Source organism: Cajanus cajan, chromosome 8 (assembly GCF_000230855.2).
Source record: "Cajanus cajan strain Asha chromosome 8, NIPB_CcT2T_4, whole genome shotgun sequence".
In the NCBI taxonomy this organism is placed as follows: Eukaryota; Viridiplantae; Streptophyta; class Magnoliopsida; order Fabales; family Fabaceae; genus Cajanus; species Cajanus cajan.
Window position 1 is genome coordinate 57,293,995 of NC_138524.1, and position 20,446 is coordinate 57,314,440.

At 28.9% G+C, this 20,446-nt stretch overlaps 1 protein-coding gene across 1 annotated transcript; it reads left to right on the plus strand.

Moving 5' to 3' along the window:
• The first annotated feature begins 18,771 nt into the window (after window positions 1-18,771).
• On the plus strand, window positions 18,772-20,438 carry LOC109788730 (organic cation/carnitine transporter 3). Its single transcript, XM_083062043.1, has one exon. The coding sequence runs from the start codon at window positions 18,772-18,774 to the stop codon at window positions 20,290-20,292; it is 1,521 nt and encodes a 506-aa protein (XP_082918169.1). The 3' UTR covers window positions 20,293-20,438.
• The last annotated feature ends 8 nt before the right edge of the window (window positions 20,439-20,446 follow it).

Here is a 20,446-nt window from a genome sequence, read left to right on the forward strand (position 1 = left end):
AAGCTAATTACATGCTAATGACAATGAACATGCAACCTTAATTAACCCTAAATTCTAATGACCTTTAAATGAAAATCCTATGCTACAAGGCCGGAAATACAAGGCCCAAACAAAATACAAGGCACTAAGGCCCAAATCCTATACTACCCTAAGCTACTTGGGATTGAACTATAGCCCAACAAAATAAAGTGATGGGCCTTTCTTGGGCTTGGGCCCACTCTTCATGCATCCTTCTTGCCATTGCCCTAGTAGTTGGGCCCTTAGCCCATGGGCCTCCTCCATCAGTTGTTGTAGGTCATAATGGCTGAGTTGTTGTAGGCCATAATGGCTGAGTTGTTGTAGGCCGAAAGGCTGAGCTGTTGATCACTAAGGCTAGAGAAAATATTTTTTGAAACTTCCTCATCCCATTGTGTGGATTGAGTGGCTGTGGTGCTCTTAGAGCCCAATTTGTTGAAAACCCTCCCTGGAAAGCTGACCCTTGGAGTGGCAACTTGTTGTTCTCCTCTAAGTCTTAGTGGTCCCGTGTGTGGGCAAGGTCGAGGCACACGTGTACAAAGCGACCACGGTATAGAGGCCAAGTCGAGCTATACCGATTACAAGCGACCAATACTAACTTATATGCATGATGACGCATTGTATATTTTATTGCCGTTATGCTGTATGGCTGATGAGTTGTATGCTGATGATGTGAGATGTGTGCTGTTATTGCTGAATGTTGTGGTATTTTAAGTTGATGTTGTTAAGCTAGTTGATGTGCTGATAACTGTAGCTGTCTTCTATTCACATATTTATATATGTATGTTGTTTCCTTTCACTAGCTTACCCTTTGTTGTTTCCATGTGGTTTGGACTGCGATGATCATACTATGTATGGGAGCAGAGCAGGGATAGGTTGGTGGCTAGTGGTGAGTCTGCAGCTGGCAGGCGGAGTTGATCCTTGTTGATGTTTTGTTGTTTCAGCTACTTGGTGTAGTAGCTTTGGATGTATTTTTGTACACTTTGAATCTAGTCAGACTTGGACTATGTATATATGTATATTCTAGACACTATATGTATACACTTGTTCCTTTCTGTCCAGTTTTCAGGTGTACTGTGTAGTGTGTAGTGACCAGCCGGGTCGTTACATTATGTGCATATTATTTGTTGCTATTACCATTATTAACATGATTGCTATTTATTTATTTTTAGACCTATAACTAGCATGGGAGGTACTCCTCCTCATTCTCCTCCTCCAAGAATGATTAATGTTTTTGTACATTGTTTTACTTTTATTTGTGTACATTGGCTAAATATCTATGTTTTAATTTTATTTTGCTTGTATTTATATATATTATTAGGGACATTGTTTTAGTTTGAGTAGTATACATTGTTACTAATTAATGACACTTATTATTAACTTATATATTATATAGATTGTTATGAGAAGTTTAATTTATATATTGTTTCAATTTAAATGATAGATGTTGTATATTATATACATTTGTATTGAAATGGACAACAATATGTTAATGTGAACTTCTTGGAATGTTTAATATATATATATATATGCTATGTAGGTATGGAAAAATTCAAAAAGCAGACTGCATTTTTTTAAAAAGAAACTCACATTCTACGATAGGTATGATGTTACCCATCATAGAATGTTTCACATTCTATGACGGATATTAACATTACATGTCATAGGATGTGGGTAGCAAAGTCCTATATGACCATAATTTGTATCCTTATTATGACAATCGTTGATCACCCAACATAGAAAGTAAACATTTTGTGTCGGATGTTGATCCGTTATAAAATATGTGGGCATTTTATATTGTCGGGATCTATAACACGTCCTAAGCCGACATAGAATATCCAATACACATGTCATGGAATGTCCCTCCTGCACTAGTGTTTAAAGCCTTTTTCTTAATCAATCCAATCCCTAAAATAGACCCATTGAAAATATCATAAAGCATGAACATTAATATTGACATTTAACTAAGAAAATGTTGTCCAACCCATCATGATATCTATAGTTATTTAAATCATGACATCTACAAATTTGATAATAAGATGAGATTGTTGATAACATGATATATTTTTTATCAATTTAAAATATTCTAATTTAAAAAACTACTAACACGACCAAAAGTAAACTCAATTAACAACAAAAGAATAGAACACTTTGTTCTCATAAAATAATAGTATACTAAAACAAAATATTCTTTTTATCAATAAAAGATATTTTTTTAGGTGTGACATCAAAGTAAACCATTTCCCTAATGAAATTGAAACTTTTTAGACACCCATCACTCACTGCTAGGACTATCTAAAGCAATAGTATAACAAGAAATAAAGAAAAGGAAAGATCAATCAAAATCATTAGAGTATTTTAAGTACAATAAGATCATCATATTCATGTAGTAACAAGAAACATAGATTTGCTGTGATACTCAGATACTTAGTTACATATTTAATAATCAATGCATATTCTATTAATTTATGGACAATAACCCATCAAAAAGGTCACAAGTATATATATTTATTTTCAACTTTTCACTTATCTTTATAATTATTTTTTAAAAAATTCAATAATTTAACCAAACATGTTTTTAATATCATTTAAAATGGAAAAATAAAAAAATCAAACTAAAACAACCCTTAAATTCTCTAAACAAACATACTTTTTAAATAGTGTCTCATATATGTATATATATATATATAGAGAAAGATTTGTTTATTATAAGAGTAAGTTTGCCTAAACTTATTTCGTTCAATAATTCATGTTGTATATCAAATTTGAACGATAAATCATTAAAATTAAAGTTCTTAATGCATAGATCAAGTATGATTTTTCTTTTAAAAAAATTAAAATCATTTGATACTTTATTTCATTAATTCGAATTGACGGATAATCATAAAAATATTTTATACATTAATTTAGAACATTTACTTTGTTTCGTTGAAATTTGATATAGAACATGAGTTATTGAATAAAGTAAGTTTAGATAGACTTACTCCTGGAGTAAACGGATCACTCCTCTATATATAGAGAGGAGTGATCCGTTTACTCCAGGAGTAAGTCTACCTAAACTTACTTCGTTCAGTAACTCATGTTCTATGTCAAATTTTAATAATTCAATCATTAAAATTAAAGTTCTTAATGCATAGATCGAATCTGCAAATTTTTTTAAAAAATTGAAAATTATTTGATACTTCGTTTCATTAATTCAAATCAATGTATAAAATAATTTTATGATTATCCGTCAATTTGAATTAATGAAATGAAGTATCAAATGATTTTCAAATATTTTTAAAATTTACAAATTTGATCTATGCATTAAGAACTTTAAATTTAATGTAGAACATGATTTATTCAACGGAGTAAGTCTAGGTAGACTTACTCTTGGAGTAAACGGATCACTCCTCTCTTGATGTAAAACATGAGTTATTAAACGGAGTAAGTCTATTAGACTTACTCCTAGAGTAAATAGATCTTTCCTATATATATATATATATATATATATATATATATATATATATATATATATATATATATATATATATTGTGAGACCCGCGAGTCCTTCTTCCCTATTTTTTTCTCCATTTCATTTCTTCCCTAAAAGTCATTCACTTCATTTGTGATTCTCAAGGTTGCTGAAGTAGATGTGGAGCTTAGGCTGTGAAGGAAGACTCTCGTGCCATTTCTCTTCTTCTTCTTCTTCTCTTCCCTGTGAGCCCAGAATCAGAATTCTTCTCCCTTCGAGAAATCAGAGGAGGGATTAGTATCCCATTTTGCTTGAATCGAGCCAGCGCTTCGAGCATGAAAACGATTGGGTTGATTTGGTAGGATGGAAATCGCTTAGACTGCTCATGTTGTTAAGAGATCTCCGTAGGTGAATGCGTGACGACGGATTGGTCGATGTGTTTGCATATGATGTATGTTGAGGTGTGTTCATGTGCATTTGATGTCTTTTAGGGCATGATTGGGTGAGGTACATGCTTGCTTGGAATGTCATTAATTTTCATATATGATATCTCGTGTGTTGTTGTATATTATAGACTTGTTTCTATATGTATATGTTTTTGAACTCTAGCTTACCCTTTCTGTTTCCATAGTGGTTTGGATTGCAATAATCATACATTGTATAAGAGCAAATCAGGGTTAAGCTTGAGGAGCTGATGCGGGCAAGTGTTATGACTTTTTTATGGCGGTACTACTGATGTACCTTGTATAGGTGTGTTTGATCAGCACTAGGATGTATGATTATTTTAGGATGACTATATATGTATATATATATATATATATATATATATATATATCCTGTTTATATTTGTTTGACTATTTTATTTATATACTCATGTTAATTATATGTATGGTATATTTCTCTCATTAATCCTATACATTCTAGCAACTTAGCTTCAGTTGCTAGTATTAGTGATTCCACAGAGTCTGGCGACTATGTTGATCGTTACATATATATATATAAACAGGATATATATATATATATATAAAGGAGGGATAAAATTACTCCAATAGTAATTCTTCCTAAAATTATTTCAATCAATAACTTATAGTGCATGTTAAATTTCAACAATTCAACTATTAACTTAAAAATTCTTAATACATAAATCAAGTTTACAATTTTTTCTTTTACAATTTGAAAACTATTTGATACTTTGTTTCAACCATTCAAATTGATGGATAATCATATAAATATTTTATACATTGATTTGAATCTATATAACAAATTATTATATGATTTTCAATTTTTTTTAAAATTTGTAAACTTAATTTATACATTAAGAACATTTTTAATTTAACAAATGGTTGAATCGTTGAAATCCAACATACAACATGAGTTATTGAGTAGAGTAACTTTATCAAGAGTTAATCTTTGAGTAATTTGATCATTCCTCTCTCTCTCTCTCTCTCTCTCTATATATATATATATATATATATATAGAGAGAGAGAGAGAGGGATCCACTTAGTCCAAGAGTAAATCTATCTAGACTTACTCGATTTAATAATTCATGTTCTACATTAAATTTCAAATATATAATATTAAATTAAAAAAAATTTAATGCATAGATCAAATCTACAAATTTTAACTATCAAATGATTTTTAAATTTTTCTTTCTGCCTTTCTATTTTACTCTTACTCCCCCTTTCTCCTTTTTCTTCTCCCTCCCTCTCTCTCCTCTCATATCTCTATCTCTCTCTTTCTTATATTTCATTATTTCTTAACCTTGTTAATTTTAATAATATTATTAAAGTATATTTTATTTCTATAGTTTAATGGTATTTGTTAATATTTTTTTATTTTTTTATTTGAATGAAATGAAATAATATATATGTATCCTTCTTAATTATTCTGTAGCATTTTTCTTTGTTTATTTCTTGTTTTCAACTTTTTAAAATAGTTTAATGTAATATTTATAATAAGATTTGAGGAAATAAATATATCTAATAAGTTTATTTTAATAAAGAATATTTTTGTAAAAAGTATCTATATACCTAAGAATATATTATTGTAACCAAACATAATAATTTTTAATTCTCGAAAATCTTGTATGAATAACCAAATATATTTTAGTTATTCTTAAAAATTATATTTTGAAGATATGAAAAAAAAAATTCTCTTACCAAACATCCCCATGGATCTCTCCTCATATATATATATATATATATATATATATATATATATATATATATTGATGTGAATTATTGAAATGAAATATCAAATAATTTTTAAATTTTTTAAACATTTACAAACTTGAACTATACATAAAAAAATTAATTCAACAGTTGAATCATGATATAGAATAGAAATTATTAGAATAAGTTAATCTCTATATATAGAGAGACATTTTGTACCACTAAATATTTTCAAAAATAAAATAACTAATATATATATATATATATATATATATATATATATAAATAATAGTTTGAACAATTATTTAGAATTGGCTAATAATGATTACTAAAAAAATTCTTGAAAATTAAAGATATAATCGTCCACAATTGTAAAAATTAAAAACAGAGAAAAAGTATTCCATTTATCTATTAATATATATATATATTAAATCTTATAACGCCAACCAGCAACTTTCTTGTTTACCAATACCATCATCCATTCTGAAATGATGAATTCCTTTACGTAGGGTACTCCAATAAATCCCCGCTATCTATTTCCCTTTCTTTTGGAATCCATGGAGGGCAAAAAGGATTAAACAAGGGTAAAAAATACACATTTGGAGTCCCAAACAATCAAAACACAATAATGACGAATGGCGTAAGTTAGATGTTAGATACATGAATAAATTGCCTGGGAAATAAATTACCTGCTCATACATGAAAATAATATTTCAAAAAAAGTGTTATAATGTAGTTCACTCACAATAAAATCAACCAGAAAGATTAAATATAATTATAAAGAGTCATCTTTTTTTCTTGGCAAATAAATAAGAGAAATGTTATAAAAAAAAAATCTTTTAAACACACTATTTTAATTAACTAAAATTTATTAAAAATATAAAAATTAGTAAATTTCATACTCTATTTAATATGATACATGATTTTTTTTATTTTCAATATATTATAATCATTAAGAAAGAATGTATTGTTGAAAAGTGTTAAAAAGTGTATTATTGACACTTCTCAATAAATAATCATCACTTTTAATAAAGAGTATAAGAAGTACCCCGATCACATTAGAAAAAAATCAAAATAGAGTGTAAATGTCTTCATAAATAAAAACACACTATTAATTGCACAACACTAAATATAATGTAACTACCCACCAATATTGACTACCGATTGTACCTATCAGTTAGCACTACATCTCCCTTTAAGAACCTATTTTGAGTTCTTAATTCATTTTTGGTGGATTTCACAATAAGCCGGATAGGGTTTTAGATTATTTTTTTTCCCAATATAAGAACTTAACTTGAATTTTTAATTTACTTTTGCAGGTTTCACAATTAAATGAGAATAATTAAAAAAAAATGCTTATATTATTTAAAAATCAATTTTTGAAAATTTTTATATAAGAATACTTACACGTAACATCTGCATCCTATTCTATTAATAAAAGTTGTAAGAACCGATACTTGTATTTAAGATATCGGTCAAAAACCATTATTGGAGATGGTCATATACAAGTATCCAAAAGGTGATTAAAACCATATTGCCATCTCCCCATGCACATTTCTTGAATTGGCTCGCTGATGATGTGTTTGGATAAAAAATTTAAATAGCGTAATTTATTTATTTGAAGAATTTCAAATTTTTTAAGGTGAAATGTTTTATTTGAATAAGAAATTTATAAAGAATTTGAAATTCAAGTATGTGTAAAAGTCCTTAAAATAGTAGAATTTCAAATTTTTCAAAAATCTAAGAATTTGAAATTTCTCATATTTATTTTTCTTATTTCACTTGTATATTTTATCTTATCTCTTCATTCTTTTAATTATTGAATATTCAAAAATATTTTTAAAATTATTAAATATTATATAATATTAATTTTTTAAATTATTAAATATTTAAAAATTGATTAATATTTATTTTTATAAAATTTAATTTAAAAATCTCAACATGTAAATATATTTTTAAAATCAATTTTACTATGGTGGAAATAAATTATCATATTCAACCTAATACTTTAAAATTTAAGAAATTTAAATTGACTTATCTAAACAAAATATTTTAAAAATGATAGAAATTGAAATCAAAGTAATTCAAATACCAAAAATTTAAATTTTTTGAATTTGTAAAATTTCTAATCCAAACATACTATAAAAGTTTTCTTCAATTGCATCTAACTTAAACAATTCTACCTATTATTTTACTGATGCAAGCAACAGAATTAATATGTCACTATTCAAGGGAGTACTTAGAGTCCCCTTTAGACCCAAGAGCAAATCCCATTAACAATACACGAGATTTCTCCTAAAATCTTCTTTACCAAATGAGCCATTATTCAACTTGCAGTATAATTTCTTACCTTCCAATTGCAACTATCACAGCATGAATTTAAGCAGGAAGCTAAACAAAATGCTCGTCCACAGTCCAACAAGAGTAGATATGTCCCTAATAATCCAAATATAAGCACCTTCTCTACAATGGCATAATAGCATCGCACTAAACAAATAATGTTCAACTATTTCCTCTTGTTGTCCACAGAACGCATCGATCTTCATTTAGATGTGAGAAGAAAATTCTTCTCTTTAAATCATCTCAAGAAGGCAATCTTTGTTTTATTTTAAATTTAAAAATGTTCCTAATAATATTGAAATGAAACCAAACCTTTTTTTTAATATTCTCATGAATAACATTATTATTTATAATATTTCTAAAATTTAATATATATATATATATATATATATATATATATAAGCTTAAAATCATAGTTTAAAATTTGGACCGGAAGTTGATTTATAGAGGTACCAAATCAATGGGTTATTAGTTGAACCGCATATACATGTATATACATAAATATAATTTCATATGCATATACATGTGTGCGCATGCACTTAAATATGTTTTTGTTTCTCAAGTATAACAATTGTATAATTTTAATCCCCCAAATGTCTAATTGTGCAATTTTGATTCATCAATTTTTAATTGCACAATTTTAGTACCTAAAGTACCACAATTGTGGGATTTTAGTCTCTCAAATATCATAATTATGCAAATTTGTACATACCTAAGTTACATATATTAGTTATTTTAGTAATAATAAATATATATCATTTAATAGACGAATAAAAATTATAAAATATAACTTTAAAATGTTAAAATTTTTATAATTACAATACTTGAGGGACTAAAATATACAATTGCGATACTTGAGATTAAAATTGCTTAATTTAAATTTGGGAAGCCGAAATTATACAATTGTGATATTTGATAAACTAAAATTACCCGATTAAAACCTTAAGGACCAAATTCGTACAATTGCAATACTAAAGGATCAAAAACACAATTAAACCATATATATGTGTTGGGGTGGGGGAGGGATCAAATATCATTTGTGTAACTTTTACCAACTATTATTGATATTGCACCACTAAATATACAAAAGTATGAACAAATTTATTACTTTCAAATTATTTTTCCATTTTTACAAAGTTTGACATAAACATAGAAGGTAATATAAATTTATAATTCAATGGTTGGATTAACAAAATTCACATCTAATATTAAGTTATTAAGTAGTGTAATAGTTGATAAAACTTATACCAGTATCATTTGATCCCTCCCTTATATATGTGTGTCCAACTTATATCAAAGAATTCAAATGGTATAGTGGTTAGGCTAACTCATTTTTACTCCTAGGTCTTGGAACCAATACCAATATGTGACAATTGTGATTCATTGGGTAGGTTTTAGGCTCAAAATCTCAAGTATGTGATCGATTTGAGTGAGTTTTGGATTATTTGGATAACAAATGGGTCAGATCGATTTGTGCGGTTTGAATCAGCATATTCATCTAGCATTTACCAATCGGATGTTTTCACCTTCTTCATTATTGCAACACAACCTTTAACCTGAAATTGGTTTTACCTTTCCTCCTTTTTTGTTGCATCATAGAGAGATCCAACACCTCCTAGAATTTGTAGCAACAAATTGCGAGAGAAGCAAACATAGCAAGAAGAAGACCTCTTAGAAAGTGGGTTAAGAATCTAACTCAACCTTACAAAACTGATTTGTAAGGTTAGAATTGTTCCCCATTTATATACACTATTATGGCCTTATTCCTAGTCTATATGAGATCTCCAACAAACCCCCCTCACATTGAGAACTAGATATCTTGAGTGTGAAGTTTGTAGGATTGGCCATTTGCTAGCAATCCAATAACAATTTGATAGTGTGTGGCCTAATATAAACTCTGATATTCCCTTATATCATCTTAAGAAAGTGGTTTAAAATTCTAACTCAACCTTACAAAACTGACTTATAAGATAAGGATTGTTCCCCAATTATATACATTAGTATAGCCTTATTTCTAGTTTATGTGAGATCTCCAACATACACCCTTCACACTAAGGACTAGACATCTCAAGCGTGAAGTTTACATGGCCTTATTACTAGACGATGTGGGATCTCCAACACACCCTTTCACACTAAGGACTAAACATCTTGAGTGTGAAGTTTGTAGGACTGGACATTGGCAGGTGATCCAATAACAACATGGTACCGGGAGGCCTGATAAGCCCATGAATAATTGATAATCGCTAGGATATAGGTATCTATAGGTGGTCTAATAATAGCCTAGTAACAGGTGGCCTGATAAGCCCGCTAACAATTGATAATCACTAGAATATAGGGTTTGATATGTTTTAATACCATCGTAAGAAAGTGAGTTAAGAGCTTAACTTAACCTTACGAAATTAGCTTGTAAGGTGAGGATTGTTCCCCACTTATATATACTATTATGGTCTTATTCCTAGTCAATGTTGGATCTCCAACTCACCCCTCCCCCCTCATGCTGAGGACTAGACATCTCAAGCATGAAGTTCGTAAGGCTGGACATCTACGGGTGGTCCAATAACAAGCCGATAATGAGTCTCTTGATAAGCCCACCAAAAATCGATAATCGCTAAGATATAGACTCCAATTAATATGCCTTATTCCCAGTCAATGTGGGATCTCTAACCCACCTTTTTACACCAAGGACTAAACATTTCAAACATGAAGTTTGCAGGACTAAACATTTGTGGATTGTTCAATAATGACCCGATAATGAGTGGCCTAATAAGTTCACTAACAATCAATAATCGTTAAGATATAGACTTTGATAGGCTCTAATACCATTTTAGAAAGTGGGTTAGAAGCCTAATTCAATATTAGAAAACCAGCTTGTGAAGTGAGGATTATTCCCCACTTATATACATTATTATGGCATTATTCCTATTTGATGTAGGAACTCCAACAAGATTGAAATAGGCTTCCTTTTGCATAAAACAAAAGTGATGGTCCCCACCCTACAAAGAAAGTGTCACATTTAAAGCATTAAAACCAACATACAATGTTGCTACATTTATACTTTTTTCCTCTCTTCTGGCTTTGTGGGATCTTTTCCTTTGTTTTGTCCAATTCCTTTTTTTTTCTCTCTCTCCACAATACCTTTTAGGCCTTTATGATTATAATCTCATCCTAGTATTAGCCTCACAAATTTTTCTGCATTTATTTTTAGGCAGCTTCAAGTTTTAATGGGTTTATAAATATAAAAAAAATGACACTCTTTACCCAAAAATCCATTTGAAATTCCCAAAAACAAAAAAAAATGGTGTGAATACCTCAATTTCGATTCGAGTCACGGGTTTGTACCTAATCTTGGAATAAACGCACAAATCAATGTAAGCAACAAATGGGAGGGAATCTCAAGACATCCATGCAACAACACACACAAAGTAGTGACGTAAATCGATCTCAAGAAGAGCACAATGACACATAAAGTTAGTCGTAAGAAGAGTGTGCAAAGTTGTACAAACATAACTCTAGATTTGAAAAAGAAAAAAAAAACAAAGATAGGTCCATCCAAATCAAGTAAACCTCAATTTATACCAAGTTTATGCCAATTTTTACCAATTTGATGATCTAACTATTAGTTCGAACCAATCATATATTTGGATCTCAATCAGATCGATCCAACTGATCAATCCGAGTTACGTTTTAAAACTACGATTTAAACAAATGACTTTATGTAAGTGAATATATATGAGACAAACTCTCACTAATGATACCTATTTTGTATATAATTAGATGTATCGTAGCATAGACATTGTCTCAATTTTCATTGCTTTGAAGTTTGAATTCATCCAAGGCAATCATTGAGGAGCTCACTAATTCAATGTGCCAACATGTTAAATCCAACTCTATAGAATGTCTACTCTCAACTCTCAAAACTTATATTATATAGATTTTAATTATTTTTAGCGTTCTCATTAGTTAATTGATAGAATCATGCCAAGAAGGTCAAGAGGTGACACATTAAAGGACTTAAGAGAAATGGACTACACATGAAGATTTGGGCTAGTTTAGAGCCTAATGGGCTTGGAAAGCCCAAGTTGCTCCTCACATGGACCACACCCTAAGATCTCCATTTTCCTCTATTTGTATATAGTATATTAGTATAGGTTTCATATATTTTGGTCTTTTATTTTGGACCACATAGATTAGCATTTTTAGGTCATAGGCTTATTGGGCCTGTTTTCGGGCTTAATGGGCCTTGGGTATTTTGGTATCCAATATTAGGCTCATTTTGCTTCTTTTATTATTTATTAGTGTTTGTGATAGGTTGGTCATTGTATTTAGGCCATTAGCATAAGATTAAGGCTTAATTAGAGTAGTTAGTTAATTAAGTCAAATTTAGGTTCATTTAGGTTGTATTTGGAGCACATGTACATTAGCCAAGGGGGTTGCACATGGCTGCCACCAAATGAAACTCAAATGAACTCTAAATTTAACTTAATTAACCAACAAATGTGGTTGCACATGGATGAAGTGCATTTGGACGGAAATTGATTTGAATTCAATTTTTGGCGCCAAAGTATTCCTTTGAATGGCACCACTTCTAAACTCTATATAAGCCTCTTTTCTACTCATTTGTATTCACTTTGAACCTTTATGAGGTTTCTGATCATTCACTTCAGCCAAATTTCTCTCAAAGTCACCTAAACTTTCCTTGCTTAGGCTTAAGAATCTGAGTTCTAAGGCTTTCGTGAGAAATCCTTTGAAGTTTCTTGCTTGAGTACTTCCATCTCTAGCTTAGGAACTCACTTTGCTTGTCCAGTTCTAGAAAACCTTTTCCGGAATTGAATCTCAAGGAAGAAGATCGTGACAATTGGAGAAGGAAACGAAAGAACATCAATCACTTCACTTACCTCTTCCATCATTAATGGAAGTGTTATTTCCTCAATACCAAATGATTTATAGCTTCATTTGATTTAGTCTTGACTAAAATTCAATCCTATTTTTCAGCCCTCTTATTCATTTCTTAAAGGGAAATTATATACAATTGTCATCATTATCAATATATGTTTAATAGTATTTTGATCTATGTTACTAAAATATTTAATGAGAACTAACTTAATATCACAGTAATATCATACATAATGAATTTTCTTCATAAATTGTTAATAATGTTATGAATTTATTGATCACTCCCTTTGTTTTCTAATTTTATAAACAACAACAACAAAAAAAAACACATTTTTCTTAAATATAAACAAATTTCAATTACATTGTCTTATTTAATGACTCCTTAACTCTAAAATAATTTTTTTAAAAACATGACTTTTTAGTTGCCCTATTTTTATTTTTTTTTGAACATTTATAATAAATACAATTTAGAAAGAATAGTTTGAGTGATAAAATTTAACAAAAGATACAATTTAGAAAGAATAGTTAGTGGTAAAATTTAACGAAGTTAATTGATTATCTTAATGTGTGTGAAATCATTTTTTTTTTTGCTTTTAATAGAGAAAAGGGAATGTTATACATGGTTAATTACATATATAATTATAGTTGATTTTATTTCACAAAAATGGTTAAAATTAAATTAATTAATTATATTAATTTTCAATGTGTGATTAATATTATCATGAAACTATTGAAATATCTAATAAGAATTAACTTTAATTTACACAAGTACAATTTTTTATCAATGAAAATTGAATACAAATGCTTAAGGATGAGTTAGAAATTTATAACACTCGCACATCTTGTTCAACAATAATAGACATAGACTCCTTTGATTTACATAATTAATATAAAATTATAGGATTATTGAAACATTTAATATTATTTGATCACTTAACAAATCAAATTAATCAAGTTGTTACAAATATCCAAATACTAAATCTGATGTATATATAACATCAGCAAAGTAAAAGAAATTATCGTAAAAATAAAATAAAAAATAGTCTTATTCTATAAAGAATTCTTTCAACAATTTTTTTTAATCTAATTTTAAAAAAAAAAAGTGTGCACAATACTTTTATGTTTACGAGCCAAAGTTTTTATATAAGAAAGTCAAAGTATATATTTTATTTAATTCAAACTCTTATTTATTTATTTTTGCAGATCCATATAATGAGAAAATTTTCAGCATTCACAAAAATGGTCAATAATATAAAATCAGATAAATTAGGTTATCATTACTCCTATTTAAGGCTTTGTTTGGATTTGAAGATGGAAAAGGGAGAGTGAAAAAGGAGGGATTTGAAGGGAAAGTGAGTGGAAAGTGAGGTTGTTTGGATTAAGGGAAAGTGAGTGGAAAGTGTAGAGAAAGTTTGTGAAAGTTTGTGAGTGAATTGATTGATGTGATAGATAAAAATAAATTTTTTAATTGATAATTGTGTAAGATTACTATTTTGCCCTTAGATTAAAATAAAGTTTATAATTATTATAATTAAAAGATAAATATATAAATTTTAACTAAAAAAATAAATATAAAATATTAATTTAAAAATAATTTAATTTAAATATTTGCTTTAAATTTAATGATAGATAAAAATTAAAAATTTAATAGATGAATATAAATTTACACTTTTACTCTTGGATTAAAAATGAGTATAATATTATTTATTGTAAATAATAATAATTACAATAAAATTATATTAATAGGTAAAATTTATTAAAAAATTAATAAATAATGATAAGAATAATAATAAATATTAGAAAAATAATAAGAATCATAATAAATAATAATGATACTAATTATAATAAATAATAATAATAATAATGAAAATAATAATAATTTTTATAATAATAAATAATAATAACAAAATATATTATAATAATTATATTTTCTAACATTATTTTATTAATGTTTATGAAAGTGTTATTATTTTAACTTTATAAACATGTATTACTTTGTTTTTTTTATATTTCTACTTTTTGATGTCAATATTTAAATAATAGAATTTTTTTAATATAAAAAAAATGTACAATAAAATTTTTGAAAGTTAATTAATAAATTAAAAAAATTGATAAATCATTGACATAAATTAGAATGAAATGAAGATATATTTATTAATTGTACAAATTAATTTTTACCAATTAAAAAATTGAGAAATTTTTTAAATTACAAATTTGGGGTTGTATTTTATGCTAATTTAGAACGGCCCTCTCAACTAGGCTTTTTAAGCCAATTTTCTAGTTTGGAACGGCCTGTTCCAATTTAGAAACGGCCCGTTCCAATTTCGGAACGGCCCGTTTTAGGATACTAAATTGCTCTTATTTTGGTAATTTGAAACGGGCCGTTCCAATTTTGAAACGGCCCGTTCTGGTTTCGCCTGGAAGCGAAAATAGGGCAGCATAATCGATTATGCAAGCCACATAATCGATTATGGGCTTGCATAATCAATTATGTCCTCAACATAATCGATTATGCAAGCCCATAATCGATTATGTGGCATGCATAATCGATTATGCTTCAACATAATCGATTATGCAAGCCCATAATCGATTATGTGGCTTACATAATCGATTATGCTTGGTTCCTCTGCATGCATGGGACGGGGCATTTCCGGGTTTTCACAAATCCTATGTGTCTTTCGTCTCTTTTCTTCGCTTTTGTGCGAGGAGAGCAACAATGCTTCTCCCCCTTTTCTTCGCCTTTCCTTCGTTGCAAATCACCGGAAACAAACACTCACTTTCTTCGCTTTTCGTTGCTCGTAAACAGTACATCACCAGAAACAAACACTACCTAAAATATGGTTGTAAATGGCCACAACTTGGCTTTCCTAGCTAATCTTAGGAAAAGGTCACTGTCATCTACAGGATCATTTTTTAACAGTCTAGCCTAGTATGCATGCGTTACGGGCTGATGCACCATAATAAATAAATAAAAAATAAAAATTACAAAAATAGATTAATTAAAAAATTATTTATCAAATTAAATAATTTTGGACACGTTGGATAACAAGGAAAGAAGAAAATGTCAAAGGCAGTGACGATTTGTGAAAAATGTTATTCTGAGTGTCATTTTCACACTGTTCACAACTAAAAATGTCAACCTTGTTGACGTTTTCTAAATTAAAAATTTTAAAATTGAATGTAAAACGTCACTAGTACGGAACACAACCAGAACGGCCCGTTTTGAAACCAAAACGGCCCATTCTGATTCACTCTTTGTGTGTTGCATTTGCATCTTGAACGGGCCGTTTCAATTACAGAATTAACACACAACTAATAGGATCAGAACGGCCCGTTCTGGATTCAGAACGGGCCGTTCCAGGTTCATGAAAGAAGGAATATGGAAAAATATAATTATATAATTTAATTCTTAAATTTTTTATTTAAAATTATTCATTATTTATTAATTTTATATATTATTGGAATTATATATAATTAATAACTTAAAATATAATTTATTTAAAATTTTTGAACTAAATTAAAATTATAAAAAAGTACTAAGATTTTCTTATGAGTTTATCCAAATCAGAACTCATTGGCCTTTTAGGAGGACAAAGATGATAACTAAAAGCAAAACTCACGTTTGTTCCGTCTATTGGCATGTCTAGTGTTTTGTCATAAAAATGTCACGTTATTAAAAAAATTCATCTTATTAATTGACACATTATCAAAAATATTATACTATCGTTTCATTTTTAACTTTTTTCTTAAATTAAATATTAAAAATAAAAGATAAATTTTACTTTTTATCTCTATAATATTTAATCTGCGATTTTGTTTCCCTGACTTATAATTTTATAAATTTACTCTAATTCAATAAATTTTACAATTTTTATCTCACTACTAAATGGTTGTTCATTATCTCTTGAAGTTATAGCATTAAAAATATCTAAATGATATAATAATTAAACTAAAATATACATTCAATTTTTATTTTTATCTTATAAAAAAATAATAAAATTAGGATAAAAATGAAAATTTAATATATAATTTAATCTAAATATCATTAAATATTAATTATTTAATCATCTAATTAATATATAAATTCATAATTAATGTTATAATTTTAATAATTAATAGATAATATTTATTAATAAAATTAAAATTATAAATTTTATAAAATTGAGAAACTATAATTGAATAACTAAAAACTGAGAAACAAAAATTATAAATTTCTTAAATTAAATATTAATGAACCTGGAACGGCCCGTTCTGAAACCAGAATGGGCCATTTTGGTCCCACTATTTATTCGTTAATTTTGTAACTGAAACGACTGTTCCAGATGCAAATGCAACACACAAAGAATGAATTTGAACGGCCGGTTCTGATTTCAGAACGGGCCGTTCTGGTTGTGTTTTGTACCAGTGACGTTTTAAATTCAATTTTAAAATTTTTAATTCAGAAGACGTCAACAGGATTGACATTTTTAGTTGTGAACAGTATGAAAGCGTCACTCAGAATAACGTTTTCCACAAATCGTCATTGCCTCTGATGTTTTTTTCTTTCCTTGTTATCCGACGTGTCCAAAATTATTTAGTTTGATAAATAGTTTTTTTATTAATTTATTTTTGTAATTTTTATTTTTTTTAATTTATTATGGTGCATTTTTTAAGCATGATAAATTAATGTCTCATTATTTATTTTAGATCAAGACAATTGAATTTAAAAGTCTTCTATTACAAATATAATCAGATCTAGAGAAGGACATAAAAAACAAAAATAAACACGATGATAAATTTTCTGCTATATTTTATTAGCTTGAGATACCTAATTCTGCTGTAGCGCGCGCATCTTTTTCATGTCTTTTCCAATTTAAATGCAGACGTCGAAATTCAATTATACGATGCTAACATTGATTTAATTTTGATGACACCATATTCGAATATAAAATTATGTGGATCCTACTCCAATCTTCTATATATATTCAAAATAATATATATATATATATATATATATATATATATATATATATATATATATATTAGAGACAGATCTAGAAATTTATTAAATAGGGCAATAAAATATTTTGTCATTTTTACTAAAAAAATTTAATAATTTTTAGAAAAATATATTTTTATGATAAAAATTTAAAATACCTTATTTTAATAAATTAGAATTGTCTTATAATAAATAAAGTGATAATTTTTTCTTTTTCTCTTTCTGTTTGAAATTATATTTAAGTGTCATTTTATAATTTTTTGTAACTTATTTAATATTACAGGAATAAAATGATAAAAATTAATAGGATAAAAATAATAAAATTATCAATTTGTTTTTTTTTAGTTTTCTAAATTTCTACACTCATTTAAAACAAAAATATTTTATGAGTGCAATGTGTATTTTTTATAAGAATAAATGTTTTTATTTAAATATGTTTAAGTTAAAAAAAACTAAGTAACAATTACTTTTATTCCTCTTGATGTGGATTGTCTCCTACCATATACATTTGGTTGAAATTCAATTATACGATGCTAACTTTGATTTAATTTTGATGGCACCATATTCGAATATAAAATTATGTGGATCCTACTCTTCTATATATATTCAAATTGATATATCTTTATTTGAAGATAATTAAATAATAAAATAAAATATTAATATATTTTATTATATTAAATATAATAAAATAATTAAAATATAATTAATAATATATATTTTATAAAACAATTAATATTTAATATAAAAAAGAAAATAAACAAAATTTTAGTGTGGGAACTGCCCCCACTACCGTAAACGTGCACGTCATTGTGTATATTCACATGATTGGTGAGAGTTTTACTCATCACTTCAGCGCTGTACATATAGACCTATTCTGGTCTTCATAACCCTGACTTACGCTAGAGAAGCAAAAGAGAAATGGAGGAATCAGTTCCGATTTTAACTGACTCTGATTCTGTTGTGCAGGAAAAGCTGGTTCCGTCATCAGATGAAGTGATAGAGAATGGTTTGCGGAGATTTGGGTGGTCAGAGATGGTGCAATGCACCCTTGTGGCCAGTGCCATGTGCTTTGATGCACAGCAATCCTTCATAGCCATCTACTCTGACGACTACCCAACTTGGCACTGCACCGATCCCACCACGTGCACCTCTTATTCTAATATCTGCAAGCTCCCAAAGTCTTCTTGGGCTTGGGATGGACCCTCTTCTAAGACAATCGTATCCCAGTTTGGCCTTGAATGTGCCAGCAGCTTCATCACATGTTTACCTCAGTCTTCTTTCTTCATGGGTTGCCTTGTTGGTTCCTTTCTTCTTGCCACCTTGGCTGACACATCTCTTGGAAGAAAGAACCTCCTCGTTCTGTCGAGTTTATCAATGTCCATATCTTCTGTGATCATTGTCTTCTCCACCAATGTTTGGGTCTACTCAGCTTTTAAATTCCTCATTGGGTTTTGGCGTTCATCCATTGCAACATGTGTTCTCGTGTTGCTGACCGAGAAAGTGAGCACAGAGTGGAGGTTCACGGTGGGGATTCTTGAGTATTTCTGCTTCACTTTGGGGTATATGGTCTTGCCTGGAATAGCTTATCTAAACAGAAATTCCTCATGGAAATCTCTTTACTTGTGGACATCCATTCCTGCTATTTGTTACTCTGTCATTGCCTACCTTTTTGTTACTGAGTCTCCAAGGTGGCTTCTCATGCAAGGCCGAGAGCAAGAAGCCATGGCAATGCTTAAAGGAGTTTCTTCGGTAGAGAATGGTTCTGATTTAACTGCAACCCTACTAAAAGTTCCTCCTAAACAAAAGTCCTCATTTTTTCAACTTTACTCATCAATAGCAGAGTTGTTTGAGAGACGTTGGGCTCTTAAACGGATGTTGGCAATTATGGTGCTTGGTGTTGGGATTGGAATGGTGTATTTTGGCATGCCTTTGGCTGTGGGGAACTTGGGATTTGACATTTACTTGGCTGTTGTGTTCAATGCCTTGATGGAAATACCCTCTTGTGTAGCCACCTACTTCTTGGAAAACTACAGAAGAAAGCCATCTATTCTTGCATTCTCAGTAGCAAGTGGGATATGTTGTATATTGTGCGTGGTTGTAGGCAGAGGGCTGCAAGTGGCTAAGGTGGGACTGTCATTGGTAGCATTTTTTTGTAATGTCACAGCTTATAATGTGTTTCTCATTTACATTATAGAGCTGTTTCCCACGAGTGTAAGGAACACTACAACCTCGTTGGTGAGGCAAGCCACTGTATTTGGCAGCATATTCAGCCCGTTTTTTATAGCTGCGGGGAGGAAAAATGATGTTTTCTCTTATGGCGTGTTTGGAGTAGTTATAATGTCATCCTGTTTGACATTGGTTTGTTTGCCAGAGACCATAGGGGTAGCTCTTTGTGATACCATGGATCAACAAGAGAAAAAGGACACCATATCTGCGTAAAATGCGTAACTGGGTCATGTTATCATGATTTTGTAGGTTCTTTGTGTTTGCCACATTGATTGGAAAAGCTCTTTATGTTGTCTCGATTTTGAAGTGAAAATTTCTAAGCAATATAAATAATAGACTCCGTTACTGGCTTTCCGCCATTTTCCGC